This window comes from Carassius carassius, chromosome 15 (assembly GCF_963082965.1).
Source record: "Carassius carassius chromosome 15, fCarCar2.1, whole genome shotgun sequence".
NCBI classification, from domain to species: domain Eukaryota; kingdom Metazoa; phylum Chordata; class Actinopteri; order Cypriniformes; family Cyprinidae; genus Carassius; species Carassius carassius.
In genome coordinates, this window is record NC_081769.1 from 28,381,630 (window position 1) to 28,401,309 (window position 19,680).

The following is a 19,680-nucleotide window of genomic DNA, read 5'->3' on the forward strand; positions in this document are numbered from 1 at the left end:
ATAATTCTATTTATATAGCGGTTACATGTACATGCTTATCTTTCAGGCTGTGATGTCTAAAACACTTGTGTATGGAACTACTCCCTTAAATAACTGATTAAGTTGCACAAAAACATTAAAGGCAACCAACAATAGTGGCAACTGTAGTATGATCAACAAAGCTTTTTGTACTCTATAACAGCGCAATTACTGAGAATGAATCAACAACCTTAAATGTGTCAACAAATCACAACAAAGTAGCGAACAATGATGCAGCAAAAATACATTTGCTCTGATAATTAAACAATAATCCATAAAATGCATCATTGCAGAGAGTTTTTGTTAATATGTTGTGCAGCTATTTAAGGTTGCCAATCAATTAAATATTTAAAGGGGTCATTGGATGCCTATTTTCCACAAGCTGATATGATTCTTTAGGGTCTGTAATATAGTTTGGTTAAAAGTTCTCAATGGTAGTGTAAAAAACACCTTTTTGTAGCAAGCCATTTTGTAGCATTTTCCTTTAAATGTTAATGAGCTTTGCTGACCCCGCCCCTCTCTTCCGAGCTGCTCTTTGAGGGACTGTTTACTTTAGCTGCAATTATAGTGAAAGTTGCTAATCAGCACAATTATTAGGAAAGGCGATTTGCAAAGATTCATTAAATAAACTTTATACTCACTTCTTGAAATATTGGATCATATTTATAATTTAAGCTTCTTAAATCTTAGCTTCTTTATCAGTCAGTCAAGCATAATATTATGGTATTAAGCACTATTAAACTTTTAGTTACACTTGAATCACTTAGGAGACATTCTTATCTACATTATCTCTGGTGGTGAAACAATGGCGGACTGATGACAGCTCACTCAGAGCAGGTCTAAGGTAAGATGCCAGTCCAATCTGTGGTGAACCACTACAGTCAATCAAGCTATCGAGGGAGGGGCCTGTCTGTGTGACATCAGAAAGATAGGAATCTGATTTCGAATCGATTTGAGAAAGGGGTAAAGATTTTAGTAAATAAAAAAATAAAAAAACACTGGGTGGATCTTTATCATTATAGGGTGGTTGTATACACACTGCCAACACACATTTCAGTTCAAACTACTTGTAAAAGTACATGTAGCATCCGATGACCCCTTGAACTAAATTTAATTATGTTTTTTTTAATTAACACATTTCCAATGAAAGCTCAGTCAGTGTATAGCGAGTGACTATAGCCTTGACTACGCACACTGGCGAGTAAAATCTATGAATTTATTAGCCAATGGCTAACAATAGACATAATTTAGTCGCCCAGAGTAAAATTTAGTCGCAAATGTTAGTGATTTACTCGCAATGTAGAGGGTTAATGAATTAACTATAGAGCCTTAATGTAAAGTGTGACTGAACAATAAAGAATCAAGACATTTTCAAACAATATCTAGGGCATGTTTTCATGCAGATTAAAATATAAACAAAAACTTTTAAAATAGCCTATTAAGTCTAAACATTTAAATATGTAGCATTGTGATGAAGACCATAGCAATACAAAAATCTGAATGGATGTTTATACCTTTCAGAAACAAAGTAGTGCAGCTTCTTTGTTTACGGGTTTCTGGGGAAATGGTTGCATTTCTGCTGTCCAGCGTCATTTGCATTATTGTGATATATCACATTACCGAACAATACCGGCACATGTCTATGTGTGACTTGAATAAAGCCTACCTGCAGTGCACAGGCAACCTCGTTCACAGGTAGTTCACTGGCTTTTTTTGAAGTCAGTACTGGAACCATGGTCTCATTTTCACAGTGGGGTTGACACTCTGCAAGCTGAAAAAAGAAAACAACAAAAATGTATTTATTTTAAACAGATTAAAACAAAACATCACCAGAGGAGAATGTTAGAATCCTGGCTAAAACTGATAACCCCTGTGATTTAAAAAGGTTACAACGTTGGAGATAATTTAAATCCAAGATTACTAATCTCTCCTCAAAAAAAAAAAAAAAGTTTTACAGGCTCAGAGAGATTGACCCATTCAAGTGCTGCACATGGAAACAATAAACAAATCTAGGCAAAGCACATGAATCATTTTGACCAGAACAACCAGTCATAGGACAGCTCCCGTAAAATCATTTGACACTTTCTCAATTTGCAAAGACAATCAGATATAAAAGATGCATTAGAGCAATCCATAGCTGTGCCTCGGTCTGACTGGAGGAAGATTGTCCGACAGTGATGATGGAGCCCAGCGGATGGATTGGAAAGCATTAGGAAACAGAATGACATTAAACTCTAGATGGTCATGAACATCAGGTTAAGCTTCACAAACAAACATACAGGCTTCATTATACACTGTGTTCCAAATTATTATGCAAGTAACATAACATATCAATAGGATTTCGGTACAATAAAGAGTCAGCTTTTTGTTTGTGTTGTTTTTCACATCATTTCAGCTAACTAGTATCAATCTCAGACAGGTTTGTTCAACACTTCTTAAGTAAATGGAAACCCTACTTAGATTGTTCCACATTATTATCCAAGTCACAGTTCTTTTGAAATATGGTGAGACAGAAAGATCTTTCTGAAGATAGAAAGTATAAAGCAATGCAATGTCTTGCAAAAGGCATCTCAAGATCTCAAGATCCTCTTCATACAGACTGGCAGTTGTGTGTAAAGCTGCGTTTCAGTCACTGCAAACCAAACCTCACAAAGAAACACATTTTCAAACGGTTTAGCAGCATGGTATTTATGCAGCATGGGATAGTGTGTTGCCCTGCATGAAAAACCTTTTATTTCCGAGATCACTATTCTTCATTTTATACCACAGTAGAAAATGGTCAGTTATGAACTTTGACACCCTAAAATGACCTTCCTCCCACTGTCTCCTTGCTGATGTTGCAGTCTCATTGGAATAGGATGGCCATTCATCAACTATCAGAAATCCATTTTATCTGGACCATCCATTGTACTGCAGCATTCGTTAATGAATTAAAACTATTTAAAAACATGTCTTTGTGCATTTCTACAGCCACTGTGCAGGTTTCTCTCTTGGCACTTTTCCACTGCATGGTAGGGATGGGTACGTTCACTTTTGGGGGGTTTTCCACTGGGTACAGTACATGGTACTTTTTTTAGTAGCATTTTTCAAGCCAACTTATAATGGCCAGGAACTACTTTTGCTGCCAGTTTGTTTTCTAATTTCTAAGTTTCGGCCAATGATTTACATTTACTGTAACTTGTGACTGTGAGAACAGAAGTTGAAATGAAATGTAGATATATTCTCAGTAGGCCTGGGCGGTAATACGGTAATATGGTATACTGCAGGATCTAAAAACAGCAACGGTATCAGTTTCAATACAGTCATAAAAAACAATGCACTTATATAGGAGACAAGGATTAAATATTAAATATATTTAATGCCTAAAAATGTGTATGTGTGGTTGTCATCACCTGGCAGCGTGGAGGAGAAAGAGAGAGAGGGGGAAAGATGGTGAATCGTGCACTGAGTGACCAAACTTCTGCAGTTTGGCAGTATTTCGGTATTTGACCGAACAAGAAGGGAGAGGGGGTTAATACAGACGAGGCAATTTGCAAATTGTGCAACAAAAAGGTGACCGCGAGAGATGGAAATACATCAAACCTAAGGTCACAAATACGAAACCACCATCCACTCACTGTTGCGATGATGGACCCGAGTTCATGCAGTGCGACAGTTTCAACGCCTCCCAATGCAAGACCAACAACTTCTAGGTCCACCGCCAGCATGCAGCTGGGCGTTTTCCGGCACAGTACCTGTGCGTCTGTGCCACAAGCACACCATCGGAGCGGGTTTTCAGCACCGCAGGTAAAGTTGTCTGTCTACAACGTGAAGGTAAACCCGGAAAAAGTAAACATGCTGGGGGTTTTTTTTGCGAAAAATCTTGACTAGATTTAATGCCACATGCCATTCGTTCCTATTCGCACTGTTAATTTTTATTTATTTAATTGATTCAGGTATTTTTATTTGGTTTTCGTTAAAAACAATAATGGAAAGAAGACTGGAAAGAAGTTGTTTTTATTTAGGCCTATTGGTTTGCAATAATTTTTATAATATGGATGTTTATGTTAATTCCACTCTGGTTGACTGTTGTGGGTCTATTTACACTTTTTTATAAGCTGCTCTTTGTTATTAAAAGTTGTTTGGAGGGTGTGATTTAATTTAATTGATTGTGTGCACGTCTCTGCGAAAACACTGTTCTGGATGTTTGTTAATTTAATTCTGTTTGACTGTTGAATTTGCGCTTTTTTATAAACTGCTATTTGTTGCTAATAAAAGTTGTTAATATTGTTGTGCATGTTATTTTGTTATTGTTTCAGTATTAGTGTTTGGTATTCAGTTTCTGAATGGTTTAGGCACAAGCCAACAGTTTGGTGACGCTGTCTGAGCCTTACGTCATAATTTTTCAATTTTTCACAGTAATACCTTATACGGAGGTAAAAAAGGGGGGAGGTTCGAAGGTATAAAAATCTGGATACCGCCCAAGCCTAATTCTCGGGTCATTCGGAATTACCAAAGGCAGCGGTTCTCAAACCTGTCCTGGAGTTCCCCCAGCCCTGCACATTTTGTATTACTCCCTCATCTATCACACCTGATTCAACTCATCAGCTCAGTAGGGGAGCCTGCAAGATCTGAAGTGGGTTTGTCAGATACAGGGAGACATATAAAATGTGCAGTGCAGGGGGTACTTCATGGAGAGGTTTGAAAACCACTGACCTAAAGGTAAATGGTTAAATGCTCAGAAATGTTGTTCAATAATCCTACACTTTAAACAAACTAGGTTACAATGGAAAGAACAAAACATTCCAGATGGTTTTTTAAATTTTTGTGCACAATATGCAAATATATACAAAATCCTGCTGTGACTGGATTTCAGGACACGACTGCAAAACATACCAGAGAGACAAGTTGCTCAGAGCATATTCTAAACATAGTCTCCGAGCATGAACTTTTAAGCGTTACCCTCAGGATGGATGTCATTGGTTGGTTTCGTTCAGGATTGACCCCCTTCTTAAAAGATGATGGAGAGAAACTGAGAAAAATGCTACAGAGAAATAGAAAATCAGGGCTACCTTTTGTAGTCTGTATCGTTGAGCATCAGATCCAGCATTTTTCTTACAGCGCCACATACATCAGCTTGGCATATTGAAGTGTTACACCAAATTCTTGCTGCACTATCACTCGGCAGGTCCAGCGTAGAGATAAAAGAAAGTATCTTACCGAAGATCTAGTGTGTCTGAGCATGAGCGGATTCCCATTATTAAAGGTGGCAAGGCAACTGCTTAAACCTAGATGAGCCAATCCCACGTTCTCACGTCTCTCTGAACAGGCTCTTTAAACTAATGAATGAGTGCTATCTGAGATATCCAGGTCAATATCCAGGTCCAGGAAAACGTAAACCGAAAATGAATGTCACTCGCCCCTCCCATCCGTGCACAAGCGCTAAGGTTTCACTCACGGTCGAGCTGTTATCACGCGTCTGCCTATCAAAGATTAAGCATGTCAAAAGGCTGTCACAATAAAAAAAAGCTTGTCACAAAAGCTGCACAATCGATCGGACCAACCAACACAAGTTTCGAAAACGAAAATAGGGAATCGATTTTAACGGCCTTCTCTCGGAGTGCGTCCAGCTCGCCACTATACGCTCGCAGCGAACGCGCGTCACACAGCAACTGCAGGTTCTGACACACACACACACACAGCCTATTAGTGCATAATATCAATGTAGCCTTCAGTAATGTTTTTCATTGATGTTATGGCAGTCCACATTGCTGACTTGTGCGCGTCTCAAGCGCCCTCTTTACGTTCGCCCTAATGCCTGTTTAGTTGTCGGTGGATTTGCCTATATTTGGCGTTGAAAAACGGATCAACGCTAAATATAGGCAATTTACTAACGATTCAATGAACACTTTGCCTATGTCTCAAAAATCGAACAGGATTTTTTTTTTCACAAAAGTGACAGCCCTATACGAGAGGACACCAAAGTTGCAATATGTAGCATTTGTTCTGCAAAATCTCCAAAATTGTGGATTTTTTTTGCACAATTTTTAAAAAACTATTTTATTTGATGGAACATAAAACTTGAAGAATAATTATTATTTATATTTATTGTTAAAAATATTTTATGTTTTGTTATGTAACTGTTAATAAAATTTTGATTATTATATTGTGATTTTTCATCTCAGATCCATTAAATCCAAGCAATATATATATACGTTTTTAAAAGAAGCCATTTTCGGCTTCAGTTTCGGTTTTCTGCCAAGTGCATCCTAAATTTTCGGTTTCTGTTTCGGCGCAGAATTTTCATTTCGGTGCATCACTAGAAAATTTCAAAAGAATCAGGATTGAAGTCACTGACACCAAACACCACCAATTCTTGTGATTTATCAGGAGGATGTAGGCGAGTTTGAAAACAATACAAAAACAATACAGCAGACAGCACATTCAATTAATGCTCTAAACTTAGTTCCTCACACAAAGCAATTGTATGGTTTTAGACAACTAAAAATGCACATGCACAAGCAGGATGGACTGGTAGATTTTGCCACTTTCTTTTATGGAAATCTTTGACATTCGACTGAAGAACTAATTTTGCACTCCGCAAATACAGAAAATAACACAGGGTTGAAACAACCCTTAACATTTCAGAGATCTAATAATAGCTCAACCTCTCATTATTCTCCTCTAACCAGTGTCAGCAATGTGACGTGAATTTATTATCACTAAGATGTGCTATTTGATTGACAGTTTTTCTCTACAACTACATCATGTTGTTAAAACTCTTAATCAATTACTAACAAGTGTGATATCGAAAGCAAGGTAAGCAATTTATCATTTTACTCAGCCAGCGACATGAATTGAAAATAAATAAATAAATAAAGCTTTAATTGTTTTCATGTCTCCCGGGTCGCCCTATCTGGGTCTCAATTACAAACTCTGCCTGGTTCTCCTGCAGACAGAATTGGGCCAAGCGCAGGTTCAAGGCCATGCTGAACAAACTGATTTCCATTAGATGATCGAGAATGATCATCTGCAGTCCACTGAGAGGCACAAGGTCATGTTCACTCTAGCAGAGCCTCCACGTAGTTGAAACCGCACTCTCCCCCATCAACCTCTCTTCACCTTTCAAACTGTTTTAGAGTAGGAGCTTATGTATGTGGTATGAAAAGAATGTAAGAAAGTACACAATAAGGAGGTGGAAAAATGCAGTTCACTAAAAACTGATAAAAACATCCTCAGGCCCTGCCATGTTCTTAACCATCATCATTCTCCGTCCTCCATCTGACAAGTTGAACATTACGCAACGCTCCTAAACAAACCAGAACACAAACACGCACACAAATTCTTTGAATGGCCACACCTGGATTTAATCTTTGTCTATGGAAATGTTTGTACTTTTGATAGTCAAAAGTCAAAACGCCTCCACCTCCCTCCATTGATTTGTGTTGATGGGCAGTCCGGATTGTTCCTCAGTACATTTCAATGACTGGGTTAGTAAAGAAACTGCAAAATGAAATACCAGAAATTTCAAGAACTTTTCAAGCACTACTTTTTTTTTTTTTTCAGAGATCTCACTTATCAAAAAATAAATGTTATTAACTTTTGAACTCTAATAAACGAATAAAACGAAATGGCACAAATAAAGTGCAGCACAAAAGAATGCATTTAACATTTGGAAGGATATTATGGCAAAGTTATCACTTTCTTTATTCAAACTGATTTTTGTATTTTATTTTTTTCATGAAAATGATTGACCTGAAGAATGAAAGCTGTATCATACACTTGGGAAATTATGAGCGGTTTCACCACTTATCAACACTAGGGTGTGTGACAATACACTTAGCTCACGAGATGAACAGATACTTGGTTCACTAGAATGAGACAATATTTTAATACTATTTTCAGATTTTTTTTTATGACAAAATATTTGTCACACAAATCAAAACAATGCAGTTGTATTTGAAAATATTTGAACTAATTTAGAGCTGTAACTGCTGATTATTTTGTTAATCAAGTTATCTACTGGTTATATTGATAATTGAGTAATCAGATATTTTTTAGTTAAACAAATAGACCTAAGTGAAAAACAGGCTTTAGTGTGACTATTTATATATAAACTAATGATATGGCAATAATAATTTGTTCAAATAAAGTACCAAAACCAAGTACATGGTCTTATTGACCAACCCTGATAAAATAGGCCTACATAATGTAATATGCAAACTTTTCACTTTTCACCTCAAGGAGTAATATCGCAAGTTCTTGTGCGCTGCTAAAAGCCACGCAAAACAGGCAAAACAACTAAATTTATATAAGAAGTGTTGCATCTTTAATTTTGCATAAAAATACACTTATTTCATATATACTCTGCCCTTTAAGAATGTAAGGACTTTTCAAGTACCTTCTGAAAAATATGGCTGTTTTCAAGGGTTTTCCAGGACTTAAATTTCAAAAAGTCAAATTCAAGTACTTCAAGCACCCTTTATGAAACCTGCAATGATCAGTCCTTTTGTTTGTGACAAAAATGTTGTACATGTATCTATGAGAGCAAGAGAAACTTCTCTCCTGCCAAGTACAAACTCAGATTATTTACAATATTTGCAACACTAGCAATAAATAAAACATTTTTAACACAGTAACCAACACTGTATTCCATATGCCATAAACACATTCTGCGCTGTATCTTATGTAATTATTTGTTTAACCAAGTTTCAAGAGAATAAAAAAATTTCTAAAAGAGTAGAAATATGACAAACCAATAAAATATGTTTGAAAGACAATGAGCTCTGACATGTACATATGTGTGTTAGTATTCCTGAAAACCTACTTCATTCAAATGATTAGTTCTTTTGAACAGTTTAAAGGCACAATATGTGAGCTTTTTTTTATTAATATATCCAAAAACCACTAGAACAGTGTTATATACACCGTGTTCCAAATTATTATGCAAGTGACATCAATAGGCTTTCAGATTTTTGTTGGGGGTTTTTTGACATCTTTTTGGATAACTGGTCAAAATTTCAGACAGGTTTGTTCAATTGTTAGCCAGGTCTAGGGTAAATAAGAACCCTTCTTAAAAAGATTGTTCCACATTATTAAGCAAGTCACAGTTCTAATGAAATACGGTGAGGAAGAAAGATCTTTCTGAAGATTGAAGGTATGAAGCAATGCAATGTCTTACAAAAGGCATCTAAAGAAACTATATTATGCAAAAAGCAAATAGAGATAATTGAACTGTCAAAAGATAGGGTAAACGTACCTACTAAGCTCATGTACCCATTAACCATACTTCCATATTTGAGATCAGATTATAAAAAGACAAAATAATGCATTACCCTACTTGATGTCTTAACCAATTGATGTGTTTGTTACTACATGCCTCAAGTCAATCAGATCATTACACACTGAGATATGGATCTCCATGTGTTCACACTGTCTGGTGTCCATTTTGAAAGCTGTCTAAAAACTTTCACCAAAAGAGTAGCAAAATGTGCTTTTCTTAGATATTTAAGCCTTTATTTTGGGTACGTTTCTGTAATTACTGTAAAATTAAGAGATTAATGTTCAGAATTTTGCACATTATAACCTGGAACTTGGATGTGGGAAATAATTCAAGTTAGATCCAAAATATAGTTTTAACAACATAGCGCAGATGCTACAGAACAGTTAGCTGACTCACTGTATAAGACTGTGCTACACTAATATATTACTTCACAAACATTACTGGCTTGTGCTTTTAAATCCATAATATTATAAATTTAGAGTTTATTGCTAGTCTGTGCTTTTGCATTGCTGTAATTTTTTAAGATTTCATTTATTTTAAGTTGACCTTAAAGGGTACACTACTATGAAAATATCACAGTTTAGTGTGACATCAATTAGAAAAAGTATAATTTTATAGATATTGTTAATAGTTGTTCATAAATATGAATGAACTTAATACAGGACAGATTATTTATTTGGCAAAATAGTCATTTTAATATGACATGAAATTGATTAAAAAAAACTGTTGCTGCTCCAATTAATCTCAGTGTACTCTTTTCCACATTGAACGTCTATGTAAATACTTCATAAACAGACTTTTACATTTTAACTGATGGTTGTCACTTTAAGTTAATCTTTATAAAATGGTTAATAACTTATTTTCACAGCTTTAAGATAACAAAATCTAGACAGAACTCTAGTTTATGTCCAAATTTGAAAGAGGCATGTAGTCCATTCAAAGAAGAAGCCATCAGAAATCTGTCGTATCTGTCCAGGAAAAAAGTGACTAAAGGCTGGAATAAACTACACGACTTTTAAAATGTGAACAGATTTTTAAAACACCAGACATCATACACTCACCGACTTTGTAAACAGTCAAAAAAGGAAAACTGGGCATCATACACTAAAAGACTGAGAATCTGTGATCATCATACACTACATATTTTTTTTATTAAATATGTTCTTTTCTATTAAATAACTCAAATCTGCAGACTGGCTCTGACCTTTGGTAACTAGTGTCAACTTCTCCAGAGTTTAAATCAGTGGAGAATCGGAGCAAAAATTGTGTAGTGTATTCCTTATGTAGCCTTAAGAGACTATAGAGAAGTCTTATTTAATCCATTTAATAAGAGGCTTCATAGTGAGGCTAGTTTCTGTGTTGATCCCCATGAATGAATGAATTTATTGGTTTGTTTTGTTATTAGATTTTTTTTATGTGTTACTGAACGTGGACTTGTCTAGATGCTGCAATGTGCTTAAATGATACTTCACTATACATATATAACTGATCAAATTGAATGCCTTGTTGCTTGATTTTAGTGTTGCATTTAATGATGTATATATTAATTTAAATGCTTTAGTCATTCAAAATAAAATGTAATTTTTTTGTGTGAGAGATTAATATTTCTTTTTAACATAAACCAATAGCTTGTGCACTAAAAATGTCTCCGTGAAGATTTTGGTGAGCTTAATAGGTACGTTTACCCTACGTGAGTGACTTAGAGCACAGAAGATCTTGGTCAGATAAAGATTTCTTAGGGAAAGTTTCTGTCAAACAAATGAACTGTAATGTATTGGCAGCTGTAAAAAAAAAAGCCACTGCTGAGCAGCAAACAGGTGTTTTAAGCTCAAGATCCTCTCCATACAGACTGCCAGTTGTGTGTAAAGCTGCGTTTCAGTCACTGCTAACCAAACCTCACAAAGAGAAACCTACACAGTGGCTGTAGAAACACAGGAAGACTTGTTTTAAAAATAGTTTTATTCATTACGAATGCAGCAGTACAATGGATGGTCCAGATACATGGATTTCTGAAGATACATGGATTTCTGAAGAATGGCCCTTCTATTCCAATGAGACTGCAACATCAGCAAGGAGACAGTGGGTGATGATTTGGGTTTGAATATTGGGAAGTGAGATGGAAAGTTATTTTAGGGTGCCATTAAGAATTCTGAAAGATATGTGAAGTTCATAACTGACCATTTTCTGCTGTGGTATAAAATTAAGAATAGTGGTATCGGATTTTCATGCAGGACAACACACTATCCCATGTTGCATAAATACCATGCTGCTAAACCGTTTGAAAATGTGTTTCTACAGCCACTGTGAAGGTTTCTCTGTGAGGTTTTTGTGAAGTCACTCACAAATCTTTTGACAGTTCAATAATTTATTTGCTTTTAGCAAAATATTGTTTGTTTAGACGCTTTTGCAAGACATTGCATTGCTTAATACTTTACATCTTCATTAAGATCTTTCTTCCTCACCATATTTCAAGAGAACTGTGACTTGCATAATAATTAGAAACACGGTGTACTTTGCTGACTTGTGCCCTTACATTATCCCAAATGTTTCAATGAATGTTTAAATCCAGAGAAATAAGCAATTTAAACTAGTGACATGGACCGTGTCAATAGTGTCATTGTGTAGCCTGCCAGTGCCAATGACGTCATAACCCCTCAAGTTCCTCCACTGCTTTTGAGCCATGTGTCGTGCTCATTCAGCAGCCTTGTTTCGCTTCGATGGCTTTCGGCCTCACCCTGCTTCATACTACTATGTTAATAAATCATTAGCTCATCCATGAATATGATTTCTGCCCGAGACCCTTTGGATTGCCTCGGCTGTGGGGATGAAGACAACAACTCCCATGATTCCACAGTCATGGCGTCATTAAACTACACCTTTGTTTCTTTGTTTTGTTTTGAATACGCAACCTCAAGCAGCAAAAAAATAAATTACATATTATGCCTTTAAATGAAACCAACTCAAAACACTGATTCAACAATTTGCACAATCACTTAAATATTGGAATTTTTGAGTGAGCTATACCTTTAAGAAGCTTTGGCTTTTGGCTTTTCTCCCGAGGCCACAAGAGGGCATATCGAGCCTATTATAACATGTGAAAGTGCCCCTATTATGCCATTTTTATGGTTGCTAATATTGTTTTTAAGTCTCCTAAAACAGGTTTACATGCATGCAAGTTCAAAAAAACATGTTAGTTTTCTCAGAAAATATACTTCATTTTACCTAATTTCTGAATGATTCATAAACAACTCCTGCGAAAGAATCAGTCTCTCTAAATCCCTCCTTTCCATGAGCCCTAACTGCTGTGATTGGTCATGTGTCAAATGTGTTACTTTGTGACATAGAGCTGTAACAGAATAAGATTAAAATTCCTGACGACTTGTTTAGGCAAATTGTGAGCAGACTTTTTTTTTTATAGACAATAACGATATTTATCTCGCACTTTATGTTCACATACAGCTACATGACACACTGCACGAAAGGTAATAGTTGAAAAGGCATAGGGGCATTTTAAAATAATGTTTATAAACCAATTAAAATTAAGTAGCTTAAACAACTATAAACAAAAAAGCAGCATGTATGTATTCTTGAAATAATACCAAGGGCCGAAAGCCAATCACAGAGAGTATATTTTTCACGAGTTGCAGTGGGATGGGAAAAAAAAAACACCATTAAGACTATAGATATGTTTTTTCAAAGTTGAACTTACATTAATTTTTAAACATGCAGCTCACTTGTGTGAGACGCGAGTGCAACGGTGATAGATGTCCCTCTAGAAAATGTGCGATATATGCATTCTTTGTAAACAGCTTGGTTTCAGTTTTGACGTAAACAAGATCTACGCATTTTCCCTTTTCCAGCAATATGTGTAATCAATTACTCATCAGTGCCTCATCTAATGGCTTCTTCACCTGGCTAACAAAAACATTCAAATGCAATGACACTTACATCATCATCTCATCTCGTGCGCCACTGACAAGGCTGCCTTCTTAATGCACACCTAAAAAGATTTTGTTACCCCTACACAGCTCTATTAATAATTATAAACAACAGTGATAATGCCTTTGTAGTCACAACTAATGAGAATGATACACATCCCGAAAAGAGGGGTCTGTTTGGGCTGTTAGTGACCATATTAAAAGAAATAATACCTTAATTTAAAGCTTACAAGAGTTGAATTCAGGATAAGAACAAACGAAAGATTAAGATTTACAATGGAATACATCCAGGCTCAGAGACCATACAGTTCAACAAAAACAAAAAGCGGTATTGTCGACTTTCTGTCCGAAGTCTGTTCTGAGAAGAGTGTTGTTGAAACAAGAACAGAGCTTCCCACAGAGAAAGATTTTTTTTTCCTCCAAAACCAAGGTAAACAAGGGACCAAACATCCAAGCCCTGGCTGATCAGTGGTGGGAAATCAAAAGATTGATTCCACTTGTGAAAATACCAAACAAAAACTTTCAGGATTGCATCACAATGTTACACTAAAACACATGCTATCAGTCGCCTTACTCCCTAATTTCACTTTTGCTGTGATTCTGAACATACCATTGGATTTACTTAAAACTCTGCATTTCTAAAAAAGTCTGATGAAGAACAAACATCAGGGAAACACACACCTCCTCCAGCTACTTCTCAATCTGTCTCCTAAAACTAATGGGAGCTTCAAAGAAAGTTAAATGCACTGCAAAGTTATAAATAGATGGAGCAGAGGCTGCTGGGACAGAGCGCGGTTTATAATCTTCCTCCTGGCTGTCCTGACAGTGCCTGCAGGCGGAGGCTCTCTGGAAATGTTAGATAGCAGAGAGATGTCAGTCCACAATTGCTGTGAAAAACAGAGAGAAACAGAGGACAGGGCAGCGAGAAAGAGGGAAATTCAGTGAAATGAAGCGTTTTTCTTCACACACAAAACCTTTTACACACACATGGAAAGTGCAAATACACCCTACACATCATCCAAGGGGTGAACAAGCAGACATCCACTAAACTCTCCCTCACCTCTGCAATCAAACACAAACATATTCTGTAATGATCAGCACTGCACAGCATTATGGGGTATTACTTTGGCCTGTAGAGTGCAGCAGTGACCACATTAGAAACCTCAGTTAAGGAAGTACTTTTCCTATTCATTGTCTCTATGGAGACTTCAAAAGCAAAGCCAACCGGCTCTAAAATGACTCACAAAATTACAAACCTGATTTAAAGCAAAAACAAAGCAATGCATACTGTGACCCAACCTTTGTGACTAAAACTGTGCCAACAGACATAACTTGTGAGACAACTTCAAGCAAACTACTTTTGTTTAATAAGGCATTTAACCTTTGTGCTCTGCTGAAAAAATGCTAGATCATCAACAAACCTTGGATTCGACCTTTCTGTCAGCCTGGTTTTTTGTTTTCATTTGTCACAGGTTTTGTATTTCTTTTTGGAAATGATTGATCGTAGGCCTTTTATTTATTTTTTAATTAATTGATTCCAGCTTTTAAATTAAAATAATATATATTATTTGTGGATAATATTAATTTAAATATTCAATATGGCAATATTCACTCATAAATTGGGCTGCATAAGCTCAGATCAATGAAACCTGTGATCAGTTACAAAAAAAAAAAAAAAGGAAATACAAATTCTGTGCTAATTGAAAGGAGTGGATAAAAAAGATTAAATCCAATATTCGGTAGTAAAATTGCAAAACAGAAGAAATGCAAAAGCTATTTTTGTAGGTGTTAATTTTTGAGCAAAGTCAGTGGATTTTAGTCCTTTAATAAGAAATACTGATGCAGTTTGAGAACAAAAATCTAAATATGTAATTGCATCAACACAAACCTGAAAATAAAGTCACCTGAGGCTTACACAAGCATATCCCAATCTCAGAGTGGTATGTCTGTTCAGTTTATCTTGTTGTTAAATTTCAAGCTAAAGATAAAGAAAGGGATTTTTACTTCCTGTAACCTATTGTTATTCTCTACAGACCATTATTATAACTAGTGACTCTCTTTGACTTTGTCAGCTGACACTACACTGGTTTTACGTTTCACCACAGACGTATTGGAATACTTTCTAAGCCACAGGACACAGTCTAACGTGACGTGTTAGATTGTACACGCTATTTTAACAAGCATGCTTGCAAATTACGACAGCGCCGGCATTGTGTGACAGAGCGATAAACCTCTCTGACTTCCCATAATTTTATCTGATCAAGTCTGCTTCAAAACTTGCCAACAACTCTGAACTGGGCTCTGTCACCACAGTTACTCTAGGTTTGTTGTCACTGTCGCACCTGTGCTTGTAAAAACCTCTAGTCAAGCACACCACACAGTGGCAGTGAACTTTAAACACCGCATTAGCCAGAGAAGGACAGCTGGTTGGCTGGGGTGCAGTTTACTACTCACGTGAAGCTTATATGTTTACTCTGAGGCCTATTTCATAAGTTCCTGCCCTGCTCTGTTTGAGTAACCACAGATAACAGATGTAGCTGTAGATAACAGCTGAAAAAACAAAGAAATAATTGACAGGATGTGACTATAAAGTGAGGGTTACTGTACACAAGACAAAACAGAGCGGTGTGCTGATATCCAATTTTCCAACGCTCTACTCCAAAATACATGTGTTATATACTACCAAAATAAACCAATTCAATTCATACACACTACAATAACTGCATGTATCACTTATTTTCACTCTCAACTCAAGTTTCAAGCTTCCTCAGCCGCAAATGCTTTTAGAGGAAAACCTACTGAATTAATCAACAACACTAATAAATGTCACGCGCCACGCGGTTAAACACGGTTAACGTAACTGTTTATTTTGCTGAAGACACTGACAGCCCAGCACATGAAGGCTGACCTTAAAGCTTCTCCTGTCGCTTTTCTCACCGGTGTACGTTGTTTTCCGTTGCAGCCGTTGATTTGAATGAGGGGCGAGTGGCGACAACAAACCGCTCACTTTCTGCTAATGTTTAAATCACACCAGCGGGTCTCTAATTATGTTTTAGCTGTGTTTCATGGCACACATTCATACCGAACGCATTGTGGAACAGCGTCTGAACAAACGGGGCTTTGTCTGAGCCTCGCAGTTGGGATTTCTGAGAGGTATAACGCCGGTACTGGGTCTCGTAATAAGGAAAATTGTTTTTTGTTGAAACTTACCAGCGGGTCCTTTTTCTTTTGCATCTTCCGCGAGCATTTGTCAGGTCTGTCTGACGGCCGTTGATGGCGTCATCGCGCAGGGCACGTAAAAGAGATGCGGGGCGGCGGAAACAGATTTGGGAACTGTTCACGTTGAATAAATGTTAATACATTTTGTCTTTTGTATATAAATGACACCTGTGTTATGTTTATTAGCATAATAATAAAAAAAACTGTTCACGTTGATCACAAGTCAAATACTTTACTGAAAGACAAGTCGCTGATGCAATTGTTCTTAGAAATCAGTTATAATGATATACAGATTAATTATTTGCACTAGGTTTAAATAGCAACCGCCAAATCTAACAAAGTATGCCAGCTTCTGTCTCGAAACATTGAATATAATACAGTCCTTAGGCAATGTTGACACATCGTTTTAGGGATCATAATAATAGACAGAGTAAATAAGGCAAATACAATAAAAAATATGCTATTTCATCACCCTATGTCGTTCTGGCAAAAAGAAAAGAAAAGAAAAAAGTAATTAATTATCCAGGAAAAGCAACACAAAGTTGTGTCCCCACTCCGTCAGTGTGGAATAGCCTACAGTTATATTATTTGTAAATATTAAAATTATTAAAATTATTTTATTTTATTGCTAAAACGATTTTTAAACAGATTTGGCTAACTGTAACAGCTCTGCACTGCATTTACTTAATTAATCATTCATTCATTCCCGCGCTATACGTTTCAAAATTCTATACAGTACCTAGTTTTCAAATATATCTGTTATAAATTGGAGTTTTCTAAACTGGTGGTGTTACTTCACCTCATGATCTTCCCTGCATCGTACCCCTAGACTGGTCGAACACTTCGGGGATGCGCTCTAACAGAACCGCAGCGCCGCCTAGCGGAGCCGCAGCTCTTTCTCGTTACCAATGTTCAAACAAATCTCCCAGAACTGAAAACAAACACAGAAATCCGACATACTGTAGCTATTTATGAATAATATAAAAAAAAAGACAGCAAATAGGCTGACAAATTCATTGTCTGCTTATCGTGTATCCTGCTTAAGGGTTATATCCACTGGTTATATCCTTGTGTATTTTTGAATTGCGTGTTGCTACTGTTCTGCATTCTTGATGACGTGATCTTTCTCTTTATCAGAGTATGGGGGAAAAATACATTGAAGTTAACGGGGACCAGAAACTGTTTAGTTGTTAACATTCTTCGAAATATTTTATTTTGTGTTCAGCAGAAGAAATTCATAGGTTTGAAACAACATGAGGCAGTCAGAATACATTACCTAAAATGTCAGAATGACAGTAATTTGTAATCAGCAAGAGACTACAATTTTTAAGTAATCTACCCTGTCCAGTTATTTACATTTAGATTTACACATTTACATTTTTTATTTTCTCCTGAGTCACTGTGCGCATAATGTTTCTGGGCTGCAAACTTTAGCCAGAGTGTGTGTGTGTGTGTGTGTGTGTGTGTGTGTGTGTGTGTGTTGCCTTCTACCAACAATGCATGTCACAGGTGAGGGCGGCACTTGACCAGTCTGTAAATACCTGTCACCAGTAACTCAACGTTGTAGTTTTTTTTATGATAACACTTACTGTTTACTAATTAGCTTCTATTTCTGCTTTTTATGTTAATGTTATGTTTATATCAATTCAATGTTTGCATGATAAACACAATATTCGAAAAATATTATCAAAATACCTCAATGTCATCACTCATCTTCGTGCCGGTAGTCTCTGAAGTCGGTTGAGCTTGTGTGTGTTCTGCCAATCTGATGTAATGTCAGGCAGGGCGGTGTGCTTTTGACGGCGTTCCGCCCGCAAGGAGGGACAAGTGTCAATGTTGTAGGCTACTTACAAAAAGTGACTGAATATCTCTGCACAGTGTAGCTACTTTTAAATGTCAATGCAATCATTGTTTTTTTCTTCTTTTTTTTCAAAGTTATAGAAATCAAAGAGACTGCATTACAAGAACGATCTAAACCATCTCTGAAATAATCAAATGTTGGCTATCCGTTTTTGTGATCGAAAGGCTTTCAAAGAAAGACAAGACAATGGTAAGACTTACAGACATTTTACAGTTTTCCCATCTGTCGTGGCAAGCCAATAAAATGTCATGATAAATGTCAACAATCAGAAGCAACAATCTAATGCCATGCATTGCAGATTATGTAAATGACAGGTTTCCAACCATGCCAGTGATGGAATAAAAGCATATGGGCGATCAAATTAGAATACACAGAGCAAACAAAACACCCATGGATGATATAAATCACTTAAAAATGTCAGTTTTGATGTTTCAGACTATGAAGCTCAATTATTCAGAGAGATCTTTCCACAGAACCAGCCAGTGCTACACATCAAGGACAATCTTTCCACTGTAAGATCAAAGGTTGTGCATACCGTGACCTTGACCAACTTCTAAAGCGTTTTTATCAAACTTAAAAAAATAACAACAAATCTTCTCTAAAAATGAGAAAGGTGAACACTCAGGCTGTGGATATTGAACATAGGGTAAGATACTTCCTTTATTTTTACAGTCTCAGGTTTCCATCCACCTACAGTATTCTTATGCGCATTTTGGATGAGCCTGTCGCATAAAAATAGCTGGATGGAAACGCCAAGATGCCCATCAATTCTAAAAATGCGCATAAAAAAACTTATGCGCACAACTGAGTAGGATAACATTTTTATCCGATAAGAAAAAATGCGCATAAACTGCAACGGAAACACGTTTACCGAATAAATTCCTCCATGCACATTGGAAAAAGTCGTGTGACTATGAGACCCGCCGATCTCGTTTTTTCTATATGTTGTTTTGGTCGTTCTGAAATTCCTGAGGAAAGAAAGTCTGTCGTCAAAGTATTTCTGTATAATTACTGTCTTGCATGACGGCGTTCCCAAACAGCAGGCAGCCACCTCTAAAAGCAATGACCGCATTTATTAAAATTATTATACTGGCTTCTCTTTGTTTTCTTAGAGATAGCCTACTTAGTGCCAGTTTATCAGGAAGTGGCGATTTTGTTCTCTTTTGACTCGTTGGATGGAAACGGTGCTTTATTCGCAAATGTTTTATGCGATATTCAAGTTCTGCACGCAAGTTAAATTTGCATCTTTGGATGGAAACATACTGTATTCAGACTTGTGTGCCTTTCAGAAGATTGCGTTCTGCAAGTGAATGTTGGTCGCTTTAGTACCGGCTAAAAACACATCTCTTTCATCTTTATTTTACCCTCTAACTCTCTATTCT

At 36.5% G+C, this 19,680-nt stretch overlaps 1 protein-coding gene across 2 annotated transcripts in view; it reads right to left on the reverse strand.

Annotated features, from left to right (window-relative positions):
- The window catches only part of LOC132158765 (calcium-transporting ATPase type 2C member 1-like), a 45,765-nt gene extending 27,582 nt beyond the window's left edge, over nt 1-18,183 (reverse strand). Inside the window, exons 1-2 of one of the 2 annotated variants that reach the window (XM_059568315.1) lie at nt 18,133-18,183; nt 1,685-1,789 (exon numbers count right to left, since the gene is read on the reverse strand). In XM_059568315.1, the coding sequence (XP_059424298.1) occupies nt 1,685-1,789; nt 18,133-18,150 (123 nt within the window). In that variant the 5' untranslated portion in view covers nt 18,151-18,183. Of the gene's footprint in view, nt 1-1,684; nt 1,790-16,428; nt 16,550-18,132 lie in introns of those variants that run through there. The other variant, XM_059568314.1, reaches the window with a different exon arrangement.
- Between the last annotated feature and the right edge of the window lie 1,497 nt (nt 18,184-19,680).